General features: G+C 58.1%; 1 protein-coding gene across 8 annotated transcripts in view; it reads left to right on the plus strand.

Moving 5' to 3' along the window:
• Positions 1-24125, plus strand: part of Reep1 (receptor accessory protein 1) — an 81462-nt gene that overhangs the window by 52997 nt on the left and 4340 nt on the right. For 2 of the 8 annotated variants that reach the window (XR_013088624.2, XM_076833327.2), the window contains exons 5-9: positions 2456-2569; positions 15449-15626; positions 17109-17191; positions 19267-19302; positions 23789-23959. Coding sequence is in view for 7 of the 8 variants with exons in the window: in XM_076833327.2 (XP_076689442.1) it covers positions 2456-2569; positions 15449-15626; positions 17109-17191; positions 19267-19302; positions 23789-23959 (582 nt within the window). In the remaining variant the exon portion in view is untranslated. Of the gene's footprint in view, positions 1-2455; positions 2570-15448; positions 15627-17108; positions 17192-19266; positions 19303-23788; positions 23960-24125 lie in introns of those variants that run through there. The other 6 variants (XM_076833331.1, XM_076833329.2, XM_076833328.2 and 3 more) reach the window with 6 other exon arrangements.

Here is a 24125-nt window from a genome sequence, read left to right on the forward strand (position 1 = left end):
CTCCAGTTTCTCCACTTAGCTGCAACTGGGAGGACACATTTTTTTTAAGGCTGAATAATATTCCATTGTGTATGTGTACCACATTCTCTTTATTGATTCTTCCTAGATGAGCCTCTGGGTTTGTTCCATAGCTTAGCTTTTGTGAGCAATAAAATGAAGGACAGAAGCTATATGATCATCTCAACAGGTACAGGAAGAAGCGTTTGACAAGATCCCACATGCCTTCATGGTAAAAACTTCATCATGACAAAGGCCATCTAAGCAGACTCACAGGCAGTGTCATATGAGTGGGGAAGGCTGCGAGCCTTTGCTCTCAGATCCAGGACAAGAGAAGGGAGCCAGTTGGCCCCTGGAGGTGAAACACCTAAGAACTGGTCAGAAGCCCTGAGAGCCGATAGGCAGGAGGCAAGGCCATCCCTCGAAGGGGGAGGTGCTTCTGAAACCAGGAAGAGGCCCCGGGCTCCGAGTCGCTGGGGTCACAGGCCTGCGCCACTGGGCCCGCTGATTTCTTTTCTTTTTTTTTTTTTTCAAGTATGATTTTGGACATGTTAGGAGTAGTGGTGAAATACTATACAGATGTTATTTATCATTATGGATTGTAACATATTTCCGTCAATTAAAATGAGAAGTAAAACATCCATTGCAGTTCACTGCCCCCAGCTGAAGTCCCTCCCCTTGGCTGTGGTTGGCCTTCTCCTTCTGCAGATAGGATTTTAATGTAACTATTTACAATTTTACATGGAATCCTTTTTGAAAATACTTTTAAAACACAAGCTGGGAGTGGGGGAATGTGCCACCCATATGTGGGAGACGGAGGCAGGAGGTTCCTGAGCCCAGGAGCTTGAGGCCCAGCCTCCAAGCAAAATCAAACCCCTTGACATGAGTAGCAGTATTTATGTTCTGAGGTCTCTGATGTGTTTGCACATGATACACGTCCACATAGTCTCAACAGTGCCCGCCACAGTGGAACTGTCCCTTACCACTGCCCACACCGTCTCATCTTTTCCTGGGGAAGGTGATTCTGCAGTGGACATCACCAGGTGCACAGTGTGGTTCCTTCTCCATCTTGGAGTAAGATCCCAAGGACAGGATTATCGGGCCAAAAAAGTCCAATATTGTGTAATTCATCGGTTGTATTATTTTCTAATAGATCAGGCTCCATGGCACACATCTGTAATCCTAGCAACTTGGGAGGCTGAGGCAGGAGGGTTGCAAGCTCAAGGCCAGCTTCAGCAACTTAGGGAGACCCTGCCTCAAAATAAAAAGTAAAAAGGGCTGGGGCTGTGACCCCTGCTGGTTCAATTTTCAGGACCACAAAAATACAATAGGAGCCCCGTGGAGCTGCTCCCTACAGCCTCTGGAGGTGGAGAGCCCTGTGTCCCGTCCTGGGGAACTCTGAGTGGAGGCCAGGCAATGGCTGAACAGGCTGCTGTGGAAGTTTCTGGAAGCTCTGTTGGAGTGGAGCACTGTTCCTCAGTCCCCTAAGGGGGATTAGGGGAGTGGGTCCATCTGGACCTGGCCTCTAGTCCTGCTCGTCCTCCCCCTCCCCCAGCGCTGGGCCTCCCCTGCAGCCTGATTTCCAAGTTCAGGGCCCTGCCTCTCAAGAGCTGCTGAGTCACTTCTGGGGGATGGCAAGGTTAGAGGGCCGTGGAACGGGAATCCCACTCCCTCTGAGCACAGAAACACTGCATGCTGGGCTTCGAGCCAGCTGGAGGCCAGGTGTCATCATCTGGCTGAGTTCTGAGATGAGCTCCTGAGCCTCAAGCAACCCCAAACCAGTCAAGAAACCAGTGCCGCCCTTGGCTTTGTGTGGAGGAGACCTCAGCTGGTCCCTCACCTCTGCCTTGTTGAAGGGCACCAGCGCCTTCCTGGTTCTGCTTTTGCTCTGGAGTCTGTGAAATGGTCACCCTGGTCAATAAGTAGCAACGGTTTCCTTCTTCATCCTAACCCTCTTGTCCCCACACACATGGCCATGCTGGCTCATAGACCTCAACAGAACAGCAGGACCCCAGGGCCACCTGCAGGGGTCAGCAGACCACACTTCCACCTATGAATCCAGCTCCGCGTGGTGCTTTACGGAATGACCTCAGCCAGGCCTATTGAGCCACGGGTTCCATGTCATGACTGTACCCTTTCCCCAGGAGACTGTGGCGGCCTTGCAGCCATGGTCTGCAGGGTCGGGTGGGAGTCTACCCCAGCTTCTGGCCGTGGCTTCTGGAGCAGCCACGTCCAGGAGGCAGGGGCTTCACAATCCCAGGCCCTGCTGGGCCAGCCCTGGGCTGGTCTCTGTCCACTCCCTGCCCCTCGCCCGTGTCCCTTTGGTCTGCACAGCCCACAGCGGTACTGGTGGCTCTTGGGTCAGTGAGAATCCCACGGGGAGCTACCAGCCTGGGAGCTGGGAGGGCAGGAGATGGCCGCAGCTGCCTGCTCAGCGCACCCATCTTCCCTCTGACAGGAAATTGATGACTGCCTGGTCCAGGCGAAAGACAGGAGCTACGATGCCCTCGTGCACTTCGGGAAGCGCGGCTTGAACGTGGCAGCCACAGCCGCTGTCATGGCTGCTTCCAAGGTACCATGCTGCCCGCCACCTGGGCCCCAGCCCGCCCTGCTCCGAACAGGTGCCAGGTGGGGCAGGCTCAGGGTGTCAGGGCTCCTTGTCCTTCTGGGGTCCTTTGAGAATCTGACGGGTGAATCCCGCCATCTTTCATACCCACCACCCGTGTCCACACACAGGACTTGGACCGTACCCTGAGCCCTGAGGTCCCAGCCGGCCGCGGGATAAGGGCCCTCACCTGCTGGGAGCTGGGGAGGCCTGGGGGCAGACAGGAGGGCACGTCCCTCAGCTCCAGGGTGCACAGGGTGCCACTGGACTCCAGTGGACGGGTACACAGACCACCTGAGCAAGGGGCGGTCTCCCCGCTCCTTTGGCCCAGCAAATGCAGGAGAAGGAGCCCAGGGCCCCAGGGTGAGCTGTGGGTCCCCATGTGAGGGGGACGGGCGAGCCTGACAAGGAAGAATGTGTGGAGGAGCCCGTCCATGGGACAGCGATGTCACCCACGTGCCTCCCCCCCCCACCTCATCAAGAGCCCTCTCTGCCCCTTCCTGGCTCCTTCTCTCCTTCACTGTCATTCCTCTTGGTCATTGTATCAGCTGCTCTTCATGTCCTCAGACCTGAACAATTAATCCACCCAACATGTCCTCTAGGAGTCAATTTGGCAGGTGGCCCCAGCGTCTCCGGGTGACAGCCGGGTGACAGCCCCTTCCTGGGAGCCCAGTTGGGGGCTCGAGGTCTGCCGTCAGCTGGCAGCGGGAGAAACAGCTGCTGCGTGTCGGGAGATGCGTGGATGGGAGGTGGCTGTCTTAGCAGAGGGGTGTTCTGGTCTCCCATGGGGGTGGCAGGGCTGGGGATGGGTGTGCAGCTGTGGGAGGGTACAGACTGTGCTCCACGGGTTCTGCGTGCATGGCAGGATGAGGTGTCGAGTGCGGGCAAGAGGGAGGTGAGAGTGCAGGCAGGTCTGAGGCTGAGTTGGCCGCGCCCTGTGCCAGGCAGAAGCACTGCAGGTTCATGGGACTGGGCGCAGAGGCTGTGGCTCTTTAAAAGCACCTCTGCCTGAGGCCAAGGAGCGCTGCAGGCAGGCTGGCAGGGTGGCCGTCCACACATGACTGGCTCCTTCTGTGTCACAGACCGCAGGGAGGCGTCCACTGCACACAGCCGGCCCCCGCAGTGCCGCAGTCTCTGGCTGGGCACAAATCACGAGTCTCCACACAGCTTGTAGATTCAAACAGCAATTCTTTATTCCCGAACTCACACCGGCCGTCTACAAACACGCTCTGGGGGAATCCACGTTCTCTGCCCAAATCCACTCTCTCCCAAATCCACTCTCTGCCCAAATCCACTACTCCTGGGCTTCTGTCTCCCAAAATATACTGTCTGACCCTAAGAACTCAAGAGGAACTCAGCAGCAGGATACGCCCTATTCTAAAGGGGGAACACCCTAATCTCCTATTATGCTAAACTGCCCTATTCTAAAGGGGGAACACCCTAATCTCCTATTATGCTAAACTGCCCTGCTCCTTGAGCAAGGTCACCTTTCAGAAGTCCTTCCACTAGACAGCATGGGAGTAAGCTGGCAAGGAGATTGTCATACCTACTTGGCTGATGGCTCCCAGCACCGCAGGGCCCTGCCTACCCTCCTGTTATAGCTGCCCACACTGCCCACGCGGTGAAAGAGCCCATGAGCGGCTTTGCAAGGGGAGTTCTGGGCGGTGTCCCAAGGAGATCCATCAGGACCCAGGAAAGTCCTGGATCCCTAGAGCCTTCCGTCTGCAGTGCAGCAGAAAGGAAAGAGAACAAGGAATCGCTACGTTCTCAACACATTAGGACGGCTTTGCACCAGGAAGCCACAAAGCCCCTCCTGGTCCCCCTCTCAGTCCTCTTCTGGTCTCTCAGAAGGAAGACGGGCATGGCTGTGCTCAGTGCAGAGTGTGAACGTGGCACAGTGTGGGGACGTTGTAGGTCACTGGCCACCCAGCTTCATGTATGTGGGTTCTGTCCTGCTGGTGACTTCCACAGGACGGTCCTTTCAGGTCTGCCTCAAGCCAGAGTTGCCAGAGCCTTGTGCCACCCTGGATGGGTACTGCTGTCCCCAGACCACTGGGGGGTCCAGGGCCCACGGCTTCCCCAGCCTGGCACCTCCAACAGCTCATCTGGGACTGAGCTCTGGAGAGAATGCCTCTGGCACCTTCCAGGTGGACCAGCAGGGCCCACAACTTCCCCAGCCAGGCACTTCCGATGGCTCATCTGGGACTCAGCTCTGGAGAAAACCCCTCTGGCTCCTTCCAGGTGGACTGACACAGAGAAGTCTGGTTCAGAGGAGAGTGTGCTCTGCTCTCTACATGTGAATATTTGCAGAGAAGAAAATGTCTGTCTTCCAAAAACAAGGCCCTCTGCTTTTGAAACAGATGTGTACTTAAAAAAAAAAAAAAAAACAAAGTAGTCAAATCCAAAAACTCATGGCGGCTGGGGTGCCCATCAGTGGCTTCCATAGCAACAGTGGATCATGCCAGGCAGAGTCAGAGGTTGGTGACTCACCAGCCAGTCCAAACCTGGCGTTCATGTCCAAACCACCTCGAAGCTTTGTTTTATTTTGTAGTAGATTCTCAGATGCGCTGAATGAGACTCTCAGGCCATGCTCAGGTGCGTCTCTATTTTAACAAGTTCCCCAGGTGATTTTTAAGGGGCTGGCCCTGCACAGGTCGCAGAGCCAGGAGTTCAGGTGACTAGGGTGAAACAGCTCACTCTGCACCTTTCCTGGGACTCAGACTTAACTCCTTGAAGCATGAGGAGTGAAGGCAGTCGTGCGTGTGTGTGCGCGCGCGTGTTTCCCCAAAACTTAATGGCAATTGAGGAATGTGCACACATGCCAGCTAACTTTGGGGACACCACGTGTCAGCTGACTATGGGGACACTCAGAGGTTCATCAGAAGGCTCAGGCTCAGCGCACATACCTGGCCTGTGAGCCTGCTTTGAGCCATAGGTACCGTCAGCATGTGTCCTCACTGACTGACCTGTCCCTGCACAGCGTGACTGTGCTGAGGACTGCAGACGCTGGCCAGGTGAGGCGTCCAGTCTCTCCCCTCTCCCTTTCTATCCTGCCACAGCTCCCAGGAGGATGCTACGAAGCCTAAGGAAAGATCAGGATATCTTGTAAATTCATCATCATGCAAATATAGATTCTTATTAATGCTAATATATCTTAGAACTGAAAAAACTAAAATGAAAAAACTAGACACAGGGATCCCCCAGGACTGCTGACCCCTCCTGAGGGTCTGCATCCCTATCCCGGGGGATGCACCTCTGTCCAGGTGTCCTCTGCTGCTTGGCTGGCTCTGCTCCTGGCCCCTGACTCCACCAGGGGAAAAACTGAGTCCCAGGACTTTTCAGGACTAGAATTGAACATCTCTTTTTAAAAAATAACACTCTCTAGGGGGCTGGGTAGAGTGCTTGCCTCACACATGTGAGGCACTGGGCTTGATCCTCAGCACCACATAAAAACAAATAAATAAAATAAAGGCATTTTGTCCATCTACAACTAAAAAGACCCTTAAAAATAATGTTTTCTAAATTTATTTGTTCAGCAAAACACATTCTCACGTGAAAGGGCGACCCTGGGAGAACTAATGGAACAAGTTGCACAACTGTGAGTTCTCAGGCCACCTTATGCCCCTTGAAATCCGAACAGTACACTAGTCCCTTCCATCCACTCACTCTCAGACCTGGTGAGCCAACCTTGCTTTGATGTGAAACTCGAAAGGTGACGTTGTTTAGCCCCTGAAGACCCTGACCCTAGAGCAGTGCTGACAACACCAACCATTATAGTTGCCCACTGAGAGCACTGCCAGTAAGACCCACATCCTCTCAATCAGGGACTCTTCTCCCACAGTGGGTGTCCAGGTGTGGGGTCCCCAACCCCCAGGAGTCCCCCAGTAGTTCTCTCCTATGGAATGTCAGTGTCTCAAGGTGAGGGGCTCTGCCTTCCTCTTTGCTTCCAGCTTAGAACATGAACAGCACCAGGATGATGCCTAGCTGCCTACCTCATCGCACCTGGTCGAGGGCTCTGAACATACACTTCTTTGATCCCTTCCTTCCTGCTGTGTCCAATACAACAGCCACATGCCACATCTGGCTATTTAAATTGAAATTAATTAAACTAACCCTAAAATTTGATTCCTCAGTCACTCTGCCCCCGTCCGGAGTCCTCAGTAGCCATGCTGGCTGGCACAGCATATCACATTTCTATGGCTGAAGGAAGTTCCACTGGGCAGGCCTGCCCCAGCCCTCTGTTAACACTCTTGGGTTCTCCTCCGTCTTGTTTCCACCCTGGACCTGTAGCTGCTTTGGCTTTAGTAGGACACCCCCAACCCTTACCCATTGAGCTCTTGGGCCTGTCTTTATAAGGTTTGCTGGGAAAATGGAGAAGCTCAGCTGTAGTGGCACCCATCCTGTGGCCCTCCGCCTCCCTGGTCCACCCAATGTGGCTCCACTCTTCAGACCTGCTCCCCAAGCTCAGGGGCTTTGCCTGCAATTATGGCCTGCAGCCACCAGGAGGTGACCAAGCATCTAAACAGCCAGGCCAGAACCACCAGGAGATAAAGGATCATGTTTTCTTCTAAAAAAAATTTCTCAATTTGCCATAAAAGATAGTTACAGAATCGGGCTGAGGCTGTGGCTCCGTGGCAGAGCACTTGCCTGGCATGTGTGAGGCCCTGGTTTCCATCCTTAGCACCACATAAAAATAAACAAAGCCATGCTGTCCATGAGGGACTATAATAAAAAAAGTTTTTAAATAGTTATAGAATAGTTTAACATAAATAGGGAAAAAAAGTCCCCTCCTTGCCTCCCTCCTGCCCTCACCTCTTATCCACCAGTGCTTTATCTAAACCTCTAGCTGAGTGAAGTGCTGCTTTTGAGCCACAAGCAGACTTTATTCTTGGGATCGGAGTCAGTCCAGAAGCACGTGCCCTGTGATTTGGGCTCCTGGCTGACCAGTTGATTCCTTGCCTTTGTTTTCTCTCTAACAAAGAGCCACCTATCCACAGCTCACCAGAGGGCAGGCACTGATTTTACTCCCCCGCCTCAGCCTCGCTTATGAGTCATTTCCAAGGAGGGAGAGAAAGCAAGGGCTGTACCTCTCCAGGTGCCTGTGCCCTTTCTGGGTCCACCTGTGACTGCTGAATCTGTGGGCCTGGGCTCCTGTCTGCCCCTCCCACAGGGGAAAGCTCCCTGGCGGCTGTGCCAGCCCACATTGCGATAACCCTTCTTGTTCGAGCGAGGACTGTGGGACATGGGTTAATATTTAGGACTCACCACAGCAACCAGCTGTAAACACCAGCATGCTCTGAGAGGTGTGGACAACCTGCAGAAGACACTTGGAGGGGCTGCCTGCCCTCCAGCTCCCGCCGCGCTCACACCGCGCTCACACCCAGCTTCTCACCTCAGAGCCAGTCTCCGTGGGACCCAGGAGGCTCTTCCCGCTGCCGCTTGATCCCAACCTGGAAGACCTAGTCTTGCAGCCAGCCAAGCAGGAGGCCAGGGCAGGAGCTACGGCCCAACAGACAGCCCCTCTGTTCTGTTAGCCTGGAGGGTTAGCCTGCCTGAGGGCGTTGGGGAAGAGGCTGGCCCAACCTACAAGGTCCAGAAGACAGCCTAAGGCTCTCACCAGGGGATAGCCACATGGCCTCTTGGCTGTGGGGCTTGGAACCCTCTGCCCTCCACACATGCCCGCTCCTCCCTGGCGCCTCCTCTACATGGTGGGCTCTCTGCCCCCGGCCTGCTCCTCCCCCTCTAACACATCTCATGCTTGTCCCTTCAGCAGCCATAAAACACCCGGCTCCCCTACTGGCTTCTCTGCCCAGGGCTTGGGCCTCGGCACCCTTAGTGGACACTCCCTAGTCCCAAGTCTGCCCTGCCCTGGGCCTGTCTTTCTGATGACCACGCAGTCACCATCTCTCAGGATGCCAGGCTCCAGGTCTTGGCCATTCTAGAGGCACCACCCTTCCCCACTTGACCTTCAGGTCCTGGCCGTTGGACTTCCTCTCCTCTCCCTCCTCCCTCGGCTTGGACAGGTGCTGCAGCCACTCAGAGTCCCTGCCCTTCCCACTTCCTGCCTGAGGCCTGCTGTCCGACTGCTCCCAGCATTGGGCCTGGCTCTCTTTCCTTTGCAGCCCTTGGTACTTGCCCACAGCACCAGCCCCTGTTCTCGGAATCGCCACTCTCACTACGCATAGAGCCGCTCTCCTGCCTGCCTTTGCCACGTTCCTCCTTCTGCTTCTCTGAAATCCTGTCCACGCCTCAAGGTCCTGTCTGCCCGCTAGAGCCTCCTGTGCTCCCAAGTGGAGCTGGGCTCTCACACCCTAGTCCTCTTCTGTTGTGGTCACTTACGTTTCATCCTGCCCACGTCCCTGAGAGGTGCTCAGTGGGTGCTGAGGGAATGGAGAGTCTCGCGTGTTCTTAGCTGCCTCCCTAGGGTGGGCTTCCGGGACAGCAGACCCAGGGAAGGGGCCAGCCCTCCTCCTGTGGTGTCCTGTGAGCCTCCACTCTGCCACGGGGATGGCGTGGTACCTGCGGTGGAGCAGTTCTGAGCCAGTGCACAGCAACCTCCTGAGGGCAGGGCTCATGGCCAGTGCTGCAGAAGGGCCACCTGTTAGGCTCCTGCTCCTAGGTGAGGTGGTCCTCCCAGGCTGGTCACGACCTCTTCACTGTGGAACAGAATGACACCAGCCAGGCACTGGCCCTGGGCAGCTGCAGCGCAGACTTGGGCGGGTAGGCCATTTCCACTCTGATCCCCTCCCACGTGCCCTGGCCTCCTGGCTGGGCTTTCCCTATCAGGGCTTCCTCCTCCAGCTCCACTGCCCCAGATGGAGGGTCCCTGGGGACACCTGCCATCTGCCCATGGAGAAGGAAGGCAAAGGGGTACTGCTGTTCAGGAAGGGCCTCAGCCGCCAGGGCCACAGCCTCTGCTTAGGGAAGCAGCAGAGCTGGGCGCCTCGGCAGGGTCTCCCAGCTCTACCTGCTGAGGTTCCCAGCCTGGGTCCCATGCACCACCCCACCCACCTGAGCAGAGCCCTGAGGGACCACCACCCACCAGTGAGGGTCTCAGAGTCGGCCACACCCAGGCTCTGCAGGGTGGGCTCCAGCCTCTGACCATCCTCTGTCAAACCCCTAAGGAGCTCGGAGGGTGCATTGTACCCCAGGACTGCCAACCAGGGTGCCAGCCAGGGCTGCCAGCCAGGGCCACCAGCCAGGGCCACCAGCCAGGGCTGCCACACAGGCTCCCGACCCGAGGCAAGCATGGCAGCATTTAGATGCAAGTTAAAGAACCTGGACCCCATGCTGTGTTTCCATAAGATGCTTCCGTTTCCATGAAGCTCTCTCCTGTGGAAAGACGTTGGAAAACGCGTGACCACAGCTGCACTTGCCACTAGGGATGGATGTTTTGTCCTGTGGATGTCTGTCCTGTCCTCTCTCCCTTCTCACTGTCCACTCACTAACCCCCTGGGCCTTTGCTCTAGGGCGGCTGGGCCAGGTAGAGCGTCCAGCCAGATGCCCATCTTGACAGTCATGTGTGCAGGTCCCTCCAGGTGGTCTTGACACTGTCAATGCCCATCACTGGGCACGAGCAGTAGACCCTGGCCCTTAGTGCTGCCCTGACTCCCTGCTTCTCCCTCTCTGGGGCTCTGTGGGCACCCCACTCCCACTGCCCCACCAGCCTTGAGGGTTTGGTTTGCCTGCTGTCCGTCACTAAGGGCACCTCCCAGAGGGAGCCCGGGAAATCCAGTCCTTCTTCTCCGTGTCCATGTGCCAGCTGCAAACTGAGGGAAAAGAGGAGGAAGCCCTTGGGCCAATCCTCCGTGTGTGCAGCCTTAAGTTTTCAGAAGGTTCTGACTGTTCTAACATCTGCTTTTAATACCCACCCACTGTTCACCTCCCCGCCCCCACCAGGGATGTGTTCAGGTTCTGGTCAAAGAACACACCTTGCCACCAAAGCCCGGTTTTCCATTCCTATCCCGCGACCTGCACCAGGGCCTCCTCTTCCAGGTGGGCCCACACAGTGTCCTGAAGGTGCCTTGGGCTTCCCACGCTGACACCCTGGCCCTGCCCATCCACCTTGCAGAGGCCTCCACTGATGGCCCAGTGTCCAGCCAGCAGTGTGACCTCCCCCCCCCCCGGCCCGTCACATGTTGCTGTCCTTATTCCTGGCCCACACCTAGCTAGAGCTGACCTCCTTGGACAGACCCCATGGCCCCCACCCCACCCCTACGCAGGACGCCACAGCCCTGGCATCCCAGCAGGGCTGAGCCAGTGACGGGGAGCCAGTGACCAAGCCTGGGTGTCCCGGGGGGGTGAGAGGGTGACCAGCCCTGGGCATCCTAGGGGGGCTGAGAGAGTAACCAGGGAGCCAGTGACAGCCCTGGGCATCCCAGTGTGGCTGAGAGAGTGACCGGGGAGCCAGTGACCAGCCCTGGGCATCCCAGCAGGGGCTAAGAGAGTGACCAGGGAGACAGTGACCAACCCTGGGTGTCCCAGGGGGGCTGAGAGGGTGATCAGCCCTTGGAATCCCATGGGGTCTGAGGATGACCAGGGATCCAGGGAGCAGCTCTGGAACCCCAACAGGCTGAGCACTGACCAGGGAGCCCTGAAGGAGGGCAGGAGGCGGACGCGGCTCTGACCACTCCACATGTCGTCTGTGCCCACGGCTGGGGCTGTCTCTTCATTTGTGTCCCCTCTTCCCCTTTATCAGGTGGCTCGACTCTTTCACTTTGCCTCCTCTCTGGACCACAGGGAAGGGCAGGTAACCCTGTGGAGAGGTGTGACTAACCCCAAGCTGACCCAGTTGTGGCTGAGGCCCAGCTGTCCCTGTGGCCCTGGTCTGGCTCAGCGGCGGTGGCTTCCTGCCCCATGTGTGCGGTGCTTGTGAACCTGTGGTCCTCCGGTGCCTGGTGGTGTGTCATTAGGTAGCGTCTAACGCCTGCTTAACCTCCAGGGTTTCCTCCCTCGCTGCCTGGACTTGCCGGGGCTGCCGTGGTGGGCGCCTGACTCCTTCTCTGGGCTGGTGGGTCCCATCTTCCTCATGAGCAAGGCTGGCCTCCGTGCAGCATGAGGAGGCTCCTGCCTGGCTCTGGGGGGTGTGTGCAGAGTAGGCCTCACTGTCAGCGTGGGCGCCAGTGTGGGGAGTACTAACCTGTCCAGCTGTGGGAGGGACCTGGTCTTACTAGTGGCTGCTGCCAACTGCTGACCACTAAACCGGTTGCCATTACTGTCACTGTGCCCCGTAGAGCATTAGATTCCGCGTGGTGTGGATGGGTCGATGCTGTGTGGTGCCTCTCCTGTGGCTCGCGGGTCCCCGGGACGAGCACCTCCTGGAGGGGGGCAGTTGGTCCCTGGTGGAAACCCCATGTCCTCCCTCTCGGTTCTGTTTTAACTGTTTCCTTTGCTGTTTCCAACCCTCCCTGCCAGTGTCTGGTGTAGGGGCATATGTGAGGGTCACACAAAGCCTGTGCTCATGAGATGGGGACCCCAGGGTGGCCTTGAGGACTGACGGGTGAACCATGCTGCTTCGTTAAAGGGAACACATGTTCCCAAATTCTTCAGGGACAAGAGGGGGTGTGGTGAAGAGTGAGGCCCACTCCTCGCAGCCGCCTGCCCGGAGGCCTGGGAAGCGCGCCTCCATGGTCAGATGCTTGCGTGGCCCCCACCCTGTAGCACACAAAACTGCACCAACCCCCACTGTGGTGGGTGGAGGGTGCCGCTCAGGGGTGACCCAGGCTGAGAAATATGCTTCTCTTTCCACCTGGTCCACATCTTCACCCAGCCAAGCCCTCCAAGGCCAGTTCATGGGCAGGACCCCAGGACTCCTGGCCTCTCACTCTGCACCCCCTGACACTCTCATGCACTCCTGTGGCCATACCCAAGACCCCCCTCACAGGATGCTGTCTGGGACCTGCAGATATATCCGGTGGGGTGGGGTCTCCTGCTGTACTGTACTCAGGCAGCAGCTCAATGAATGGTGACATGGACATCTGTTCAGCTCCCTGACCCTGGTGTCCATCAAGCAGAGTAAAGGTCCAAGTCTGCAGTAGCCAAGCTGGAGGGGAAGCACAGCAACTAACTGTGCTGGAGTTAAGTGACCAGCATGTGGCCAGACAAAGCGCCTGGCTGCAGTAAGAGCAGCCCAGAGCGCAACAGTTAGCCAAGGTGGCTCTGCCCTGTGCAGCCGGAGCCCACTGTGTCTAAGGACTGTGGCTCTGGCATGCTGACATCTTAACTACCATCTAAGAAGGCAACTGTTGCCCATGAAATTGGGACACAGTGCTAACTCGTTTTCAGGAGCCTTCTGATTTCCGTAGGGGACAGGGTGGATAGAGAGCTACTCCTGTCCTATGTATCCTTGGCCCTGCCCCGTCAGTCTTTGCAATGCTGGTGACATAGGACCTTGACTGGCTGACTCCTGGGAGAGCAGATGGACACGTGTGAGGCCCACTCCTGCTTCCCTCAGATCTGAGCATGTGAAGAACCGGCAGCCACACTGATGGAGTCTGTCCCTGGCCATTTATATGGGCTTGGGTTCCTGGGGCCCCTCCCGGTCTTCTGGGTCAGAATGATCTTCTCCTTCTCCAATTTCAACAGCAGCTTAAGTGCCTCAGAAAGTAGTGGGGGGGCTCTGTAGGGGTGCCTGAGGGGGTCATCTCATCGAGTCCTCACCAGCACCCAGCTGGGCAGCAGCTCCTCTGCAGATGGGTTCTGAAGTGGAGAGGCGGAGGGCACCATTTGTGCCACAGTCCAGTGGAGTACAGACCCTGCCTCCCCACAGCTGTGTCCTCGTCTCCTCTTCCTGTGGCCTCTGATGTGCACTTGGGTTCTTATTTGCACTTTTCTCTTTTCATAATTTGTCGGACACTGAGCTGTCTTTTTGCCCCTTCCTATTAACACCCGATGCAGGGTGCTACCATGGAAAGTGCCCAATAAATCGCTGCTCAGCGTATGAGTGAATAACAAGGAGAGAGCGCACCAGCAAGCGGCCACCTGGACCTGCCGTCAGCCTCACGCAGCTGCACTCAGGCATAATTATCTGAATATCTGCTCACATTTCCAGAATCAATTTCAGCCTTCCAAACTCCAAATGGCAGGCTGGGGTGTTGCTCAGTGGTCAGCGCTTGCCTAGCATGCCCGAGGACCTGGGGTCCATCCCCAGCACCACAAAAATAAAGAAATACATTACACATGTCACAGAAACATTTCTGGATAAAGTGAGCTAACCATGGCTGCTGGCTGTGAGGTTTGGATGAGGCCCCAGGAAGTGGGGCCTGAGAGCCTGCCTCCTGCCATCTAGAGCAGAGTCTTAGTTCATGTAATGTTCTCCAAGCATTGCGTGGCTTGGGCTGGTGCACTTGTTTGTTGGTCTCTGATTATTTAGAGTTTTCTTTGGATTACTGTTGATTTGCAGCACACAGTTTTTGTACTCTGGTAGGTTAGGAGCTGCTATCTCACCTCCTGAAGAACTGCTGCTTTATTGACCCTGATGGTTCTCCTAGCACCCCCGCCCCCGTCAGCTCTCCATATGCTCCTACCTTGGCTTCTTTATCCTGTCTGAAACTTCGACGTCAGCGAGTCAGTGTGCTTGGTTGGTTTAATTATATTACTATGATTTTTTATTAAGTAACATGAAAAATTATTAGGCCTGTAATCCCTCTCACTCGGGGGGCTGAGGCAGGAGGATCAAGAGTTCAAAGCCAGCCTCAGCAACTTAACAAGACCCTGTCTCTAAATAAAAATAAAATGGGCCGGGGGACATACCTCAGTGGTTAAGCATCCCTGATACCCCCACAAAAAAAGGAAAAAGAAAAAGATCTCTGCAAGCCCTCCCCCCCATCTCTGACAGCCCCTGCCTCGCAGTGTGGGCCCGGGCTTGTTCATTGAACTCACAGAGGCCTGAGTCCTGCCCAAGCAGCTCTGACCACTTCTTGCTGATTTGGGCTCTGTTATTTCTGTGTACGATACTGTCCCCACCTCCTGTGGACCTCCAGAACCATTCTTCCCTCCATTATCCAAGTAAACTACCTCTCCTGTCCCCACCACCACGGGCACCTGAGGCCATCAGCACGGGCTTCTGAGCTGCCTCAGTTCACTGACTTGCCTGAGCGTTGCTGCCCATCACTCTTCCCCAACCCCAGGCATTTCTCAGTCTCCTGCCAGCCCTGTCCTACCCAGCTGAGGCCCATCTGGGTGAGGCTGGCCCTCGGGTGCCACCAGGAGCACCTCACTCTCCATCGAGATGCTCTTCCTACACAGCCAGTATAATGATTTTTCCTGATTTCTTAAAATAATGATGCCCCTCCCAGGACTCACTCTGTGGCTCCTTCAGACAAGGAAGTGACCATGATCAGTGGGTTTTAAAAATAGACCATTTTCCTTCCCGTCCGCACCTTGTGGATATTTTGCGAAGCGCAAATACACAGCGTGAACAACGAGCCTCACGAACAGTGACAGCTGCACAGACAAAAGAGGCGAATGTCGCCGTACATTAAAAAGCCTGTTCTATTTCCCTTGAAAAGACCAAGGACTGAGCCCGTCAGGGTCTGGCTTTCTGACGAGATGCTTGTGTGTTGAGAACCAAGGAGACGCAGCTGGATGAGGACCTTCCTGTGCGCGTCCAGGGAAGTCGCGTGGCCCCTGGTGGCAGGGCCTGAGGCGTGGTCCCCTCGTGGTGTCTGCTTGGGTCCTCAGCTCTCCATGGGACTGTCCCCAGCTCTCCGGGCTGACTGTCTTGTGTCCAGCACTGCCCTCTGCAGGGTCCATCTAGGCCTTGACTCCCACCTCGCTGGCCCTCAGGTCAGGGCTCCTGGCCTGGCATGTCTAGCCTCTGATGTGTGTCCCCTGTGTTGTGCCCAGGGCCAGGGCGCCTTGTCAGAGAGACTCCGGAGCTTCAGCATGCAGGACCTCAGCACCATCAGGGGAGATGGCGCCCCTGCTCCCTCCGGCCCCCCTCCACCTGGGCCCGGGCGGGCCAGCGGCAAACACGGCCAGCCCAAGATGTCGCGGAGCGCTTCCGAGAGCGCCAGCAGCTCAGGTAGGTGCGCTCCACTGCCCCTCTCCCTCTACCATGGCCTTACTTCTCTGAGAGGCCAGTCCACCATGGGCCGTGCACTCTGGCCCTGGCCCCTGGCCCTGCCACCAGCAGAGGTGTCCATCAGACCGTGCCAGGCCAGCCAAGGGGCAGTGCCACTCACCTGGAAGCTGGTCTGGGACTCAGCTCAGGGGCAATAGGTCACCTGCATCAGAGGGTTCTGCCTCCATTTGATCCCCTGGAATTTTTGGGGGGCAGTAGTGCCAAGCCTCGAGGCCACAGAGAGATGGACGGGGCCCTGGAGCCCCTATTGGTCTCTTCTTCTCTGGCTCCACACTCCCAGGGTCTCACCGTCTTGAGCACCTGAGTGCCTCCTCTTCACCCCACGTGGGCGGCAGCCCTCTTCCCCTGGACATTTCCTTTCCTTGTTCTCTGCTCTTCCCGCTCATCCCCGGCCACCCATTCACTGCAGGCCCCTGTCCCCGGACTGGCCAGCCCCCCCGGGGGTCTCCGTAGGTCTGGGGTGAGACCAGACGTGGATTTCTGTAGAGGGGCCGTGCATTGGGGACCCCAGGCATCTGACCCATCTGTGTGGGCTTCAGGCTCCTGGACAGCGGGGCATGGACTGGGGTGGAGCACTGGGTCAGAGCGCACAGTGTTCCAGATGTTCCCAGGAGCTGAGGGCAGCCTGGGCTCTCAGTAGAGGGTCCACGTGGGATGTGGGGCTGGTGCTGGGTCAGCTCTCCCCTCTGAGGCATAAGGGGTGGGAATGGGCCATTCTTGTGCAGTCTGTGGCCAGGACGTGTGCCTGGCGTCTGCCCCGCCCTAAGCATCCCCACGGGACCCCCGGCCCCCGAGACCCCCGTGTGCTGAGGCCTAGCCTGCAGCAGGCTTCCATCCTGCAGACCTGGCTGAGCCTCAGGGGTGTGGAGCATGAGCCTGTGCTGCCCTGGGAACAGGGACTCAGTCAGAGCCAAGGGCCCCCAGGTGCCCTTGGGATGTCCCCTGTGCTCCTCTGCGGGTTGGAAGACTGGATTTTTGGTGAGAGGTATTTTAATCCTAGAAACAGGGCAGAGCTGCGGAGAGGGCCTAGCCACAGGGTGAGGGGCACCTCTGGAGGGTTATCTCCTGAGGGGCCCCTCAGAACCCTGCAGGACGGGCCTTGGGGATCACACAGTCTAACCCTTCAGGCGGAGCCCAGGCAAAGGACTGTCATCAGGGTCACCTTTGGTGGGCTGCAGGCGGGCACAGGCTCCTGGCTACCAGGCAGTGTCCTCGGGTCGTCACCACACCAGGCTTCACAGTGCACCCAGCTTCTGACCCACTGAGCACTGCCCAGGAGTGGCATCGCCTCTCCCATGATCAGCTGCTGAGCCTCAGGAAGCTAGAGAAGAGGTCCAGAAGCCAGTGCAGGGACCCTCGCCGGCACGTGATCTGGGCAAATGCTTGTCCTCTCTGAACCATGGACTCCTCATCTACACACAGGAATGCCACTCTGGACCCAGCCAGGTGGAGTGCTTAGGACTGGGCCTGGGGCCAACGTGCAGAGACCACCGTTACCCATGCTGGTATTTATCTCACCCAGGAGAGCGCTTTGTAACACCCAAAGTGTCCAGGAGGGAAGGGGGCTGCCGGCAGTAGGGAGATCCTTTGCGGGATGAGCTGAGCTGGAGTCCTGCTGTGGGAGGAAGTGGTGTCTCTGGCCCTGCAGCCCCTGTCCCCGTAGAGTCAAATAGAGGAAGCAGGCCCAAAGGGGTCATGCACCGTGCCAGGGCTGCATAGCACCGGAACCCGGGCCTCCTGCCTGGAACTCCCTGTGGGTGTTCAGAGCAGAACTGTGCGTGAGAGGCTTGGGTGTCTAAAAGAGGATGTCTCCTGGGTCTAGAGCATGCTCTCTGCCCAGCACCAGGTAGACAAGGGCTGGGGATGATTGGATTGGGAGTTGGTCTGCACCTGGCAGCAGAGCCACCCTGGTGGCTGACGCTGTGCTGCAGTAGCTACTTCCGCGTTGCCCTCCCCTGGGCTGGTTTGGGGACAGGGAAGGGAGATGCTGATCCACAGTGAGGCTGGGTGGTGCTCTTCCCAGATGTTGTCGGGCCTAAAATAAAAGCCACCTCAGCAAGGAAAGGTGGCCCAGGCCCAGGGCAGGGGCAGGAAGTCAGCCCAGCCTGCGTGGCCTCAGATCCACAGGGGTTGGGCAGGGTAGAGCTGGGGAGCCACGGGCTTCTGCCAGCTGGGCCCGGACTCCAGGACTCCACCAAGCAGAGGCTGTACTTGTCCCTGCGGGGCCAGGCCTGGCCATGGAGCTTCTCAGGACAGTCCCCATGGGGCTCCAAGGAGCCGATTGCGCAGCTTCTCCTTTACAAAAGGGACAAGTGACTCTGATGGGCCGCTCAGCACTGTGAGGAGGGCACAGGGACAGGTGCAGGCTGAGAAGGCTCCTGGAGAGACACGGGAGAGGTGGCAGCTGTGCCCACGGAGTCCTGCGGACACTGGAGCCACGGATGGGATGCACGGGTGGGTCCTGAGCGCGCAAGGCCGTGTGAGGAAAGGACAGAGCAGCGTGAGGTTTAGGTGACGGTTCACACAGGACAGAAGTGTGTGCCCTGCCACAGGCAAGCCTGCAGGGACACACTGAGCAGGAAGATGCCCTTCCAGGCAGGGGGCTGCTGCCTAGTGAGGAGGAGAGCGAGTGAGTCTCAGGAGGAAGGCCGCCAGGCCCCAGCAGGAGGCAGAGCTCTGCTGGACCCATGGGACACTGGGGAATGAGGAAGAGCCCTGTGCGTCTTGAGAAGGGGGCGCAGGAAGCTGTGATGGAGGGAGGCAGACGGTGCCTGCGCGGCCCTCTGCTCTGCAGGCTCCTGGCAGGGGACCCAGGCTGCCTCCCTCTCTGGCTGCCCGTGCCCCCTGCACAGGTGCCCAACACACCTGGCACGCAGGGCGCTGCCTGTGGTCTGAGGAGGACGCAGGCCCTGCCACCAGGGATGGAGAAGGACGGTGCTGCCCGGCGTCCCACGCCCAGGCAGGTGCTGCCAGTGCAGCCACCCCACTTTCTCAGCGTGTGGAGCTTCAGGCCCTTGAAGGGACAGGGCAGGCAGGGACTGAGGTTGCCCTCCCTGCAGAGGGGATGGGAGGGACGGGGCACTATGCGTGGGACGCCTAGCGCTGGCCACAGGGAAGGGCACACAGGGAGTCGGAAGAGTGGATTTGGATCAGAGCAAGTCCTTAACGAGCACCCACCATGTGCCAAGGCCCAGCTGTGCTCCAACAGCCAGGGAGCAGGTGGGACAGCAGCCAACCAGGACTTGGGCCAGACGGCCAGACACTGCGCACTTCGGGTTCAGGGACTAGTCTAGGCAGATGTCCCAGAGAACTTTCTGAACCCGACGGTCTGGAGGAGAGGCTTCTGGGAGTGGGTGGTTAGAGCGATTTCCTGGAAGATACCTGAACCTGCCCACACCTGCCCTAGGGCTGCAGGATGCGAGGCCGGCTCTGGGCACCAGGGGACCGCTGCTTTGGAGCAGAGACCCTCTTCCTGGGAGCCCCGTGCTGAGCGCACGGGGATCCCCACCCTCTCGGCCTCCCTGTGCCTGGGGCTGGCTCCTGGGTGGGGTCCTCACTGACGCTGCCCCCGTTCCCACAGTGTGCACCTGCTGCGCCACCTGCAGGACCCGGAAAGGTGAGTAAGCAGCGTCTCCAGCCCCCGCAGCTGCTAGCTCGCCTCAGGAGGGCCTCTAACCCGAGCAGGGACCTCGGCTTCCTCCCAGCTGCATGGCCAGGGGGCCCAGTAGGGTCACTCCTGCAGAGCAGACACACTGTACTCCTGTGGGTAGTGTTTGGGGCGTGTGCAATACCTTGGGGGCTGCAGTCAAGATGGCGGCCAGTGCGCCCTCATCTGAGGGGTGGAGCTGGAAGTTCACATCAATGTGGCCTCTAGTGGCCGTGGGCCAGAGGCCTCAGTTCCTCTCCACATGGCCTCTCTAGGGCCGCTGATGTCCTTGCAGTGTGGCAGATGACTTGGCCCAGAGCAGGTGATCCCAGAGAGAGGGCAGGCAGGAAGCCACAGTGCCCTTCATCACCTTGTCTCTGAAGTGGCCAGTTCAAAGTTCTCATCCTGTTTGGTGGAAGTGAGTCACCATGTCCATCCCACATCAAGGGCAGAGTTAACCTCCAGCTCTTGAAGAAAGGAGTAACACAGCCAGGGGCTGTGGCCATGCCTGTAACCCCAGCAACTTGGGAGATGGAGGCAGGAGGGTTGCAAGTTCAAGGCCAGCCTCAGCAACTTAGTGAGACCCTGCCTCAAAATAAAATAAAAAGGGCTGGAATGTGGCTCAGTGGCAGAGCACCCCTGGGTGCAATCACTAGTGCTCCCCCCCCCCCAAAAAAAAATGTGTGCAGTTATTGCTCAGTCACCACACAGTCATGCCTCCCTGTACTGTGGGAAGTAAGGCCCAGGAACTTGCCAAGACTCTGCAGTGCTGGAGCCCTGTGGTTCCAGGGGTGTCGTCCTGGTGCAGCCAAGGGAGCCCTGGTCCTGCTTTGCCACTTACGAGCTGTGCAGCTTTCTGTGAATCTCCTAACTACTCTGCGCCTTAGTTTCTTCATCTTAAAATAGAGACAAAGGTCCCTGCTTTCCTCGCTGTCTGCACTGTTGTGAAATGGTTGTGCAATGGTTGTCGAAGGACTACTGTTTCCAAGGACTGCCGTTAGTGGAAGCACCACACACTAGAGTAGCCAGGAGACTCTAGGGAGGGAAGAGGCCTCCAGTTCTGGACAGGGACGCCTGCTGCTGCCTTCACTGTGTGTGACAGCTTGGTGGCCTGCTCCTGTTTGCCTGGCCTTAACTGGACACACCAGGGACTAGACGGTGCTGGACTGTCCAAGCCCTTGTGGCCCTCGCTGCTCCCCAGGGAGCATGCGGCTTGGCTCAGAAGGAGGGAGGCCCCAGCCTGCAGCCTATCGACTGCGTGAGGACACGGGGTGGGCACACACTGCCCACTGCTGCCTGGCCGCTGGCTCTGGTGCCGCTGGGCCAGCAGAAGCAGGACGCTGTTAGGTGGTGGGTTGGGCTAGATGGCCTCTGCAGTTGCAGCAGGTGGTACTGGGGAGGTTCACTGGGGCCATGAGAAGGCCTCAGTGCACAGGATGCTTCCCTCCAGGTCCCCTGGAGTGGTGTCCTATGGGGGCCGCTCTGACCGAAGCCTGGGCCCACGAGTTGTCCCGAGGACCCCTGAGCAGAGCGGGAGTCTCCTAAGAGCTGTAAATGCAGGTCCCAGCACAGGACGGAGGGTGGAGAAGGACGAGGGGTGGCTGGGAGGCTGATAGGCGTGGGGGGCCACGAAAGCCACCCAGGAGCGACAGAGGCGGCTGCTGATCTGTGCTGTCCTTTCTGCCTATGCACCTCGTTCCCTCCCCGCCCCTATAGCCAGTTCCCTCCCCACTGCCCACCTCCCTTTCTCTTCCTCTGCCATCAGGCCCCACCTGCCCCCATGGACAGAGAACTACACTCGGGATGGCCACCCAAGCCCAGGCACAGAGCACCCCTGGGAAATGGTTTAGGGGGGTCATTCCTCTTGCCATCTGCTAGGGAGAGTGGTGGGAGGAGAGAGTTGCGCTGGGCAGTGTCTTTCCTTGGCCACGCAGGAGCAGCTGTGTGTGTGTGTGTGTGTGTGTGTGTGTGTGTGTGTATGGGTGGGTGTGGCTCTTGCCCCAGGGCCTCTCCTAACTGTGTTCTTCTCTCCCCATGGCGGTGGCGGACGTGGATGTAAGTGTCGCGGCCTCCTGGGCATGCTCTCCAGACATGTTTGCTGGCTAACGTGTGCCGTGTGGGGTGCTCACTAACCCGGGGGGGCTCTGCTGCTCTGTGGGGGTGGTCCAGGGCTGGCTGGAGCAGGGGGTCAGGGAGGAGCAGGAGGTCAGGAGGAGCAGGTGGCCAGAGAGGAGCAGGAAGTTAGGGAGCAGCAGGAGGTCAGGAGGAGCATGAGGTCAGGGAGGAGCAGGAGGCCAGCGAGGAGCAGGAGGCCAGGGAGGAGCAGGAGGCCAGGGAGGAGCAGGAGGTCAGAGATGCTTGCCCTTCTGCTGGGGTATGGCCAAGGTCCTTCTTCCCCACAAGGAGGAGGACAGGAAGCTGAGACTCAGACTTACCAAGCAGCCCCCTGAGGCTCAGAGGCTGATTGAGGACACTTGCCCTTGGGAGTCCTAGGGGAAGAACATCACACTCTTGCCATCAATGGCTAGGGCCTCCGTGGCCAGGGGTGTTTCTCTTCTGGGAGCTGTTTCCGGCCCCCGACTGCCCATACCAGTGTCCCTTGCTGCAGCCTCTGCTCCGCTGGGCACTAGCTCTCTATTCCTGCTTGAGTAGCTGGGCTCACCTGCACTCTTCAGGGCCTGGAGGGTCACTCTCTCTGACCCTTGGTCCTTGCTGAAGGGCGCAGTGTGGATAGCACGCGGGAAGCCCCTCTGATGGTCATTGTTATCCTAGTAATATGTGAGTTCCTTGTTCACCAACAGTGCGTCCAGGCCAGGAGAGTGGGTTGACTTGTGAGATCCCCTAGGATCTTGAGGGGACACTGGGCCACCTTGGCGCCCACAGGCATCAGTACAATGAAAGCCCTGGGGCAGGACTGAGAGGGAACCACATGTGGGTGTGCAGAGGCACAGACCCCACCACACTCAGCCCCAGGCCCAGGATGGGGACTGCCTCTGCAGGCCTGCCTTGCTCAGGGGGCCTTGGGTCCTGGATTATGTCTCGTGCTCCTCCTGTGTGTCCAGTTGATGGGTGCCAGCTCTGACTTGGGGCCAGCACATCAGAGGACATGGCTGCTGTGCACCCAGCCCTGGGCAGGTGCTCAGAGGGTATGTGGGAGAACCAACATGGCCACACACCTCAGGACACTGTTGCTGGCCTGGGCTGGGAGCCCACGGGAGAGCCAGGCTGTGTAGCACCAACGGCTTGGTGCAGACCCTAAGCTTTCCAGGTCTCTGGTGCGGGAAGCCCTTGGAGGGTCAGTCTTCCCAGAGGCCTGTGAGATCGTGGGCGTTTAATGTCCTGAGTCTGGCTGGACTTGGGCAGGGAAAGGACCCGAGAACAGCCTAAACACAGGGTAGACAGGCTGAGGGAGGCACAGACTGAACCGTGCCTGGGAGATGGATGCCTCAGGCCCTCCCTGAGGTGCAGCCTGGGCAGATCCCTCCCCAAGGCAGCCGTGCTCTGGTGCTGCCCCCCGCTGGCTGCCACGGAGAAGGGCAGCAGAACGGAAGAGGCTGTCCAAGATGAGGTGGTGTTGCTTTGCTGGGCCCCTGGGCCCCTCTGCAGCCAGTCCCCTTGGTGGAGACAGTGGACTTGTTGGCTGAACTTTTTTTTTTTTTTTTTTTTTTTTTTTTTTTTTTTTTTGGAGCAGTATCAGGTGTCCTAGGAGGAGCTCAGGTTTCCATCTGCAGACAGAAGGGTGGTTGAACGAGGTAGGCGAGGGGCCCTGGCTCTGCCTTCTGTGACTGGCTAAGGCAGTGTGTGAGGCATAGGAGGCCGAGACTGTGGACATCAGATGAACTGAGCGGGCAGGGACAGCTTACATCTCAAGGCAGGACATGGGCAGACTCTGCAGGCCTCCTGTGGGTTCTTCAGGGCAGCCTGAAATAGGACCCTTGCTGTCTTATTTTTCCAAAGCAGCTACATTCAGACTCCTTCCTGGGCTCCTTTGCTTTCCAGGGCGGGGGCCTTGGAAGTGCGGGTCTGTGTGGGTCATCACTATGGCTTCCAGGGTGCTGCCTCCTGTCTCTAAGAGTGTGGAGCTGGCCACCCAAGTGCAAAGCAGTGCCGTCACGGTTGCATGTATGATGTAGGTAGCTGGGTTCCCGCGCGTCACCCAGCTGTCCTGTCTAGAGCACAGCCTTCCCTGGCCAGCCGGGACAGCCGCAGGTCTGGACCACGGGGCCGCAGTGTTCCCACCTCCTCGGCTGGTGTGGGCTGAGCGTGAGTTGCCCTGTGCCCAGTGCCTTGCCATCGTCCTCTCACAGCCCTGGCCCTGCAGGGAGGCCCCAAGTCCTTGGTGCCTCCTAAACCTGGGCTGCGGCTGTCCTAACAGGCCTGGCATGTGGTGGAGCCTAACCCCACCCTGCCCGCCCCTTCCTCGCTGATGCCTCCTGCGCCCTCTCTCCTCGTGTAGACTGTACACGCACATTCAGTGGTTGAGGGAGATGTGGACGAGGGTGGTGTGAAGGCCTGGGAGCCCCTCCAGGCCCACAACCCACTGGCGTTCTCTGACGACGAGGAGGAGGACCTGCTGGATTTCATGTACAAATATAAAGCACCAAAGAGGATGGATCCGCCCCTGGAGGTACCGGCGTCGGGGGCTGTGGGTTGGAGCGTGTGTCTGCCCAGGTGCTTTGCTCTTGAGACCTGGGTGCCCCAGCAATGGCCTCTCGGGATACCCAGCACCCCCTGGTGCTAGGGTGACAAGATCTCCCTTCAGCAAACAGGCAGGACCCACCTAGGCGCCAAGG

This window comes from Callospermophilus lateralis, chromosome 14, assembly GCF_048772815.1.
Source record: "Callospermophilus lateralis isolate mCalLat2 chromosome 14, mCalLat2.hap1, whole genome shotgun sequence".
NCBI classification, from domain to species: domain Eukaryota; kingdom Metazoa; phylum Chordata; class Mammalia; order Rodentia; family Sciuridae; genus Callospermophilus; species Callospermophilus lateralis.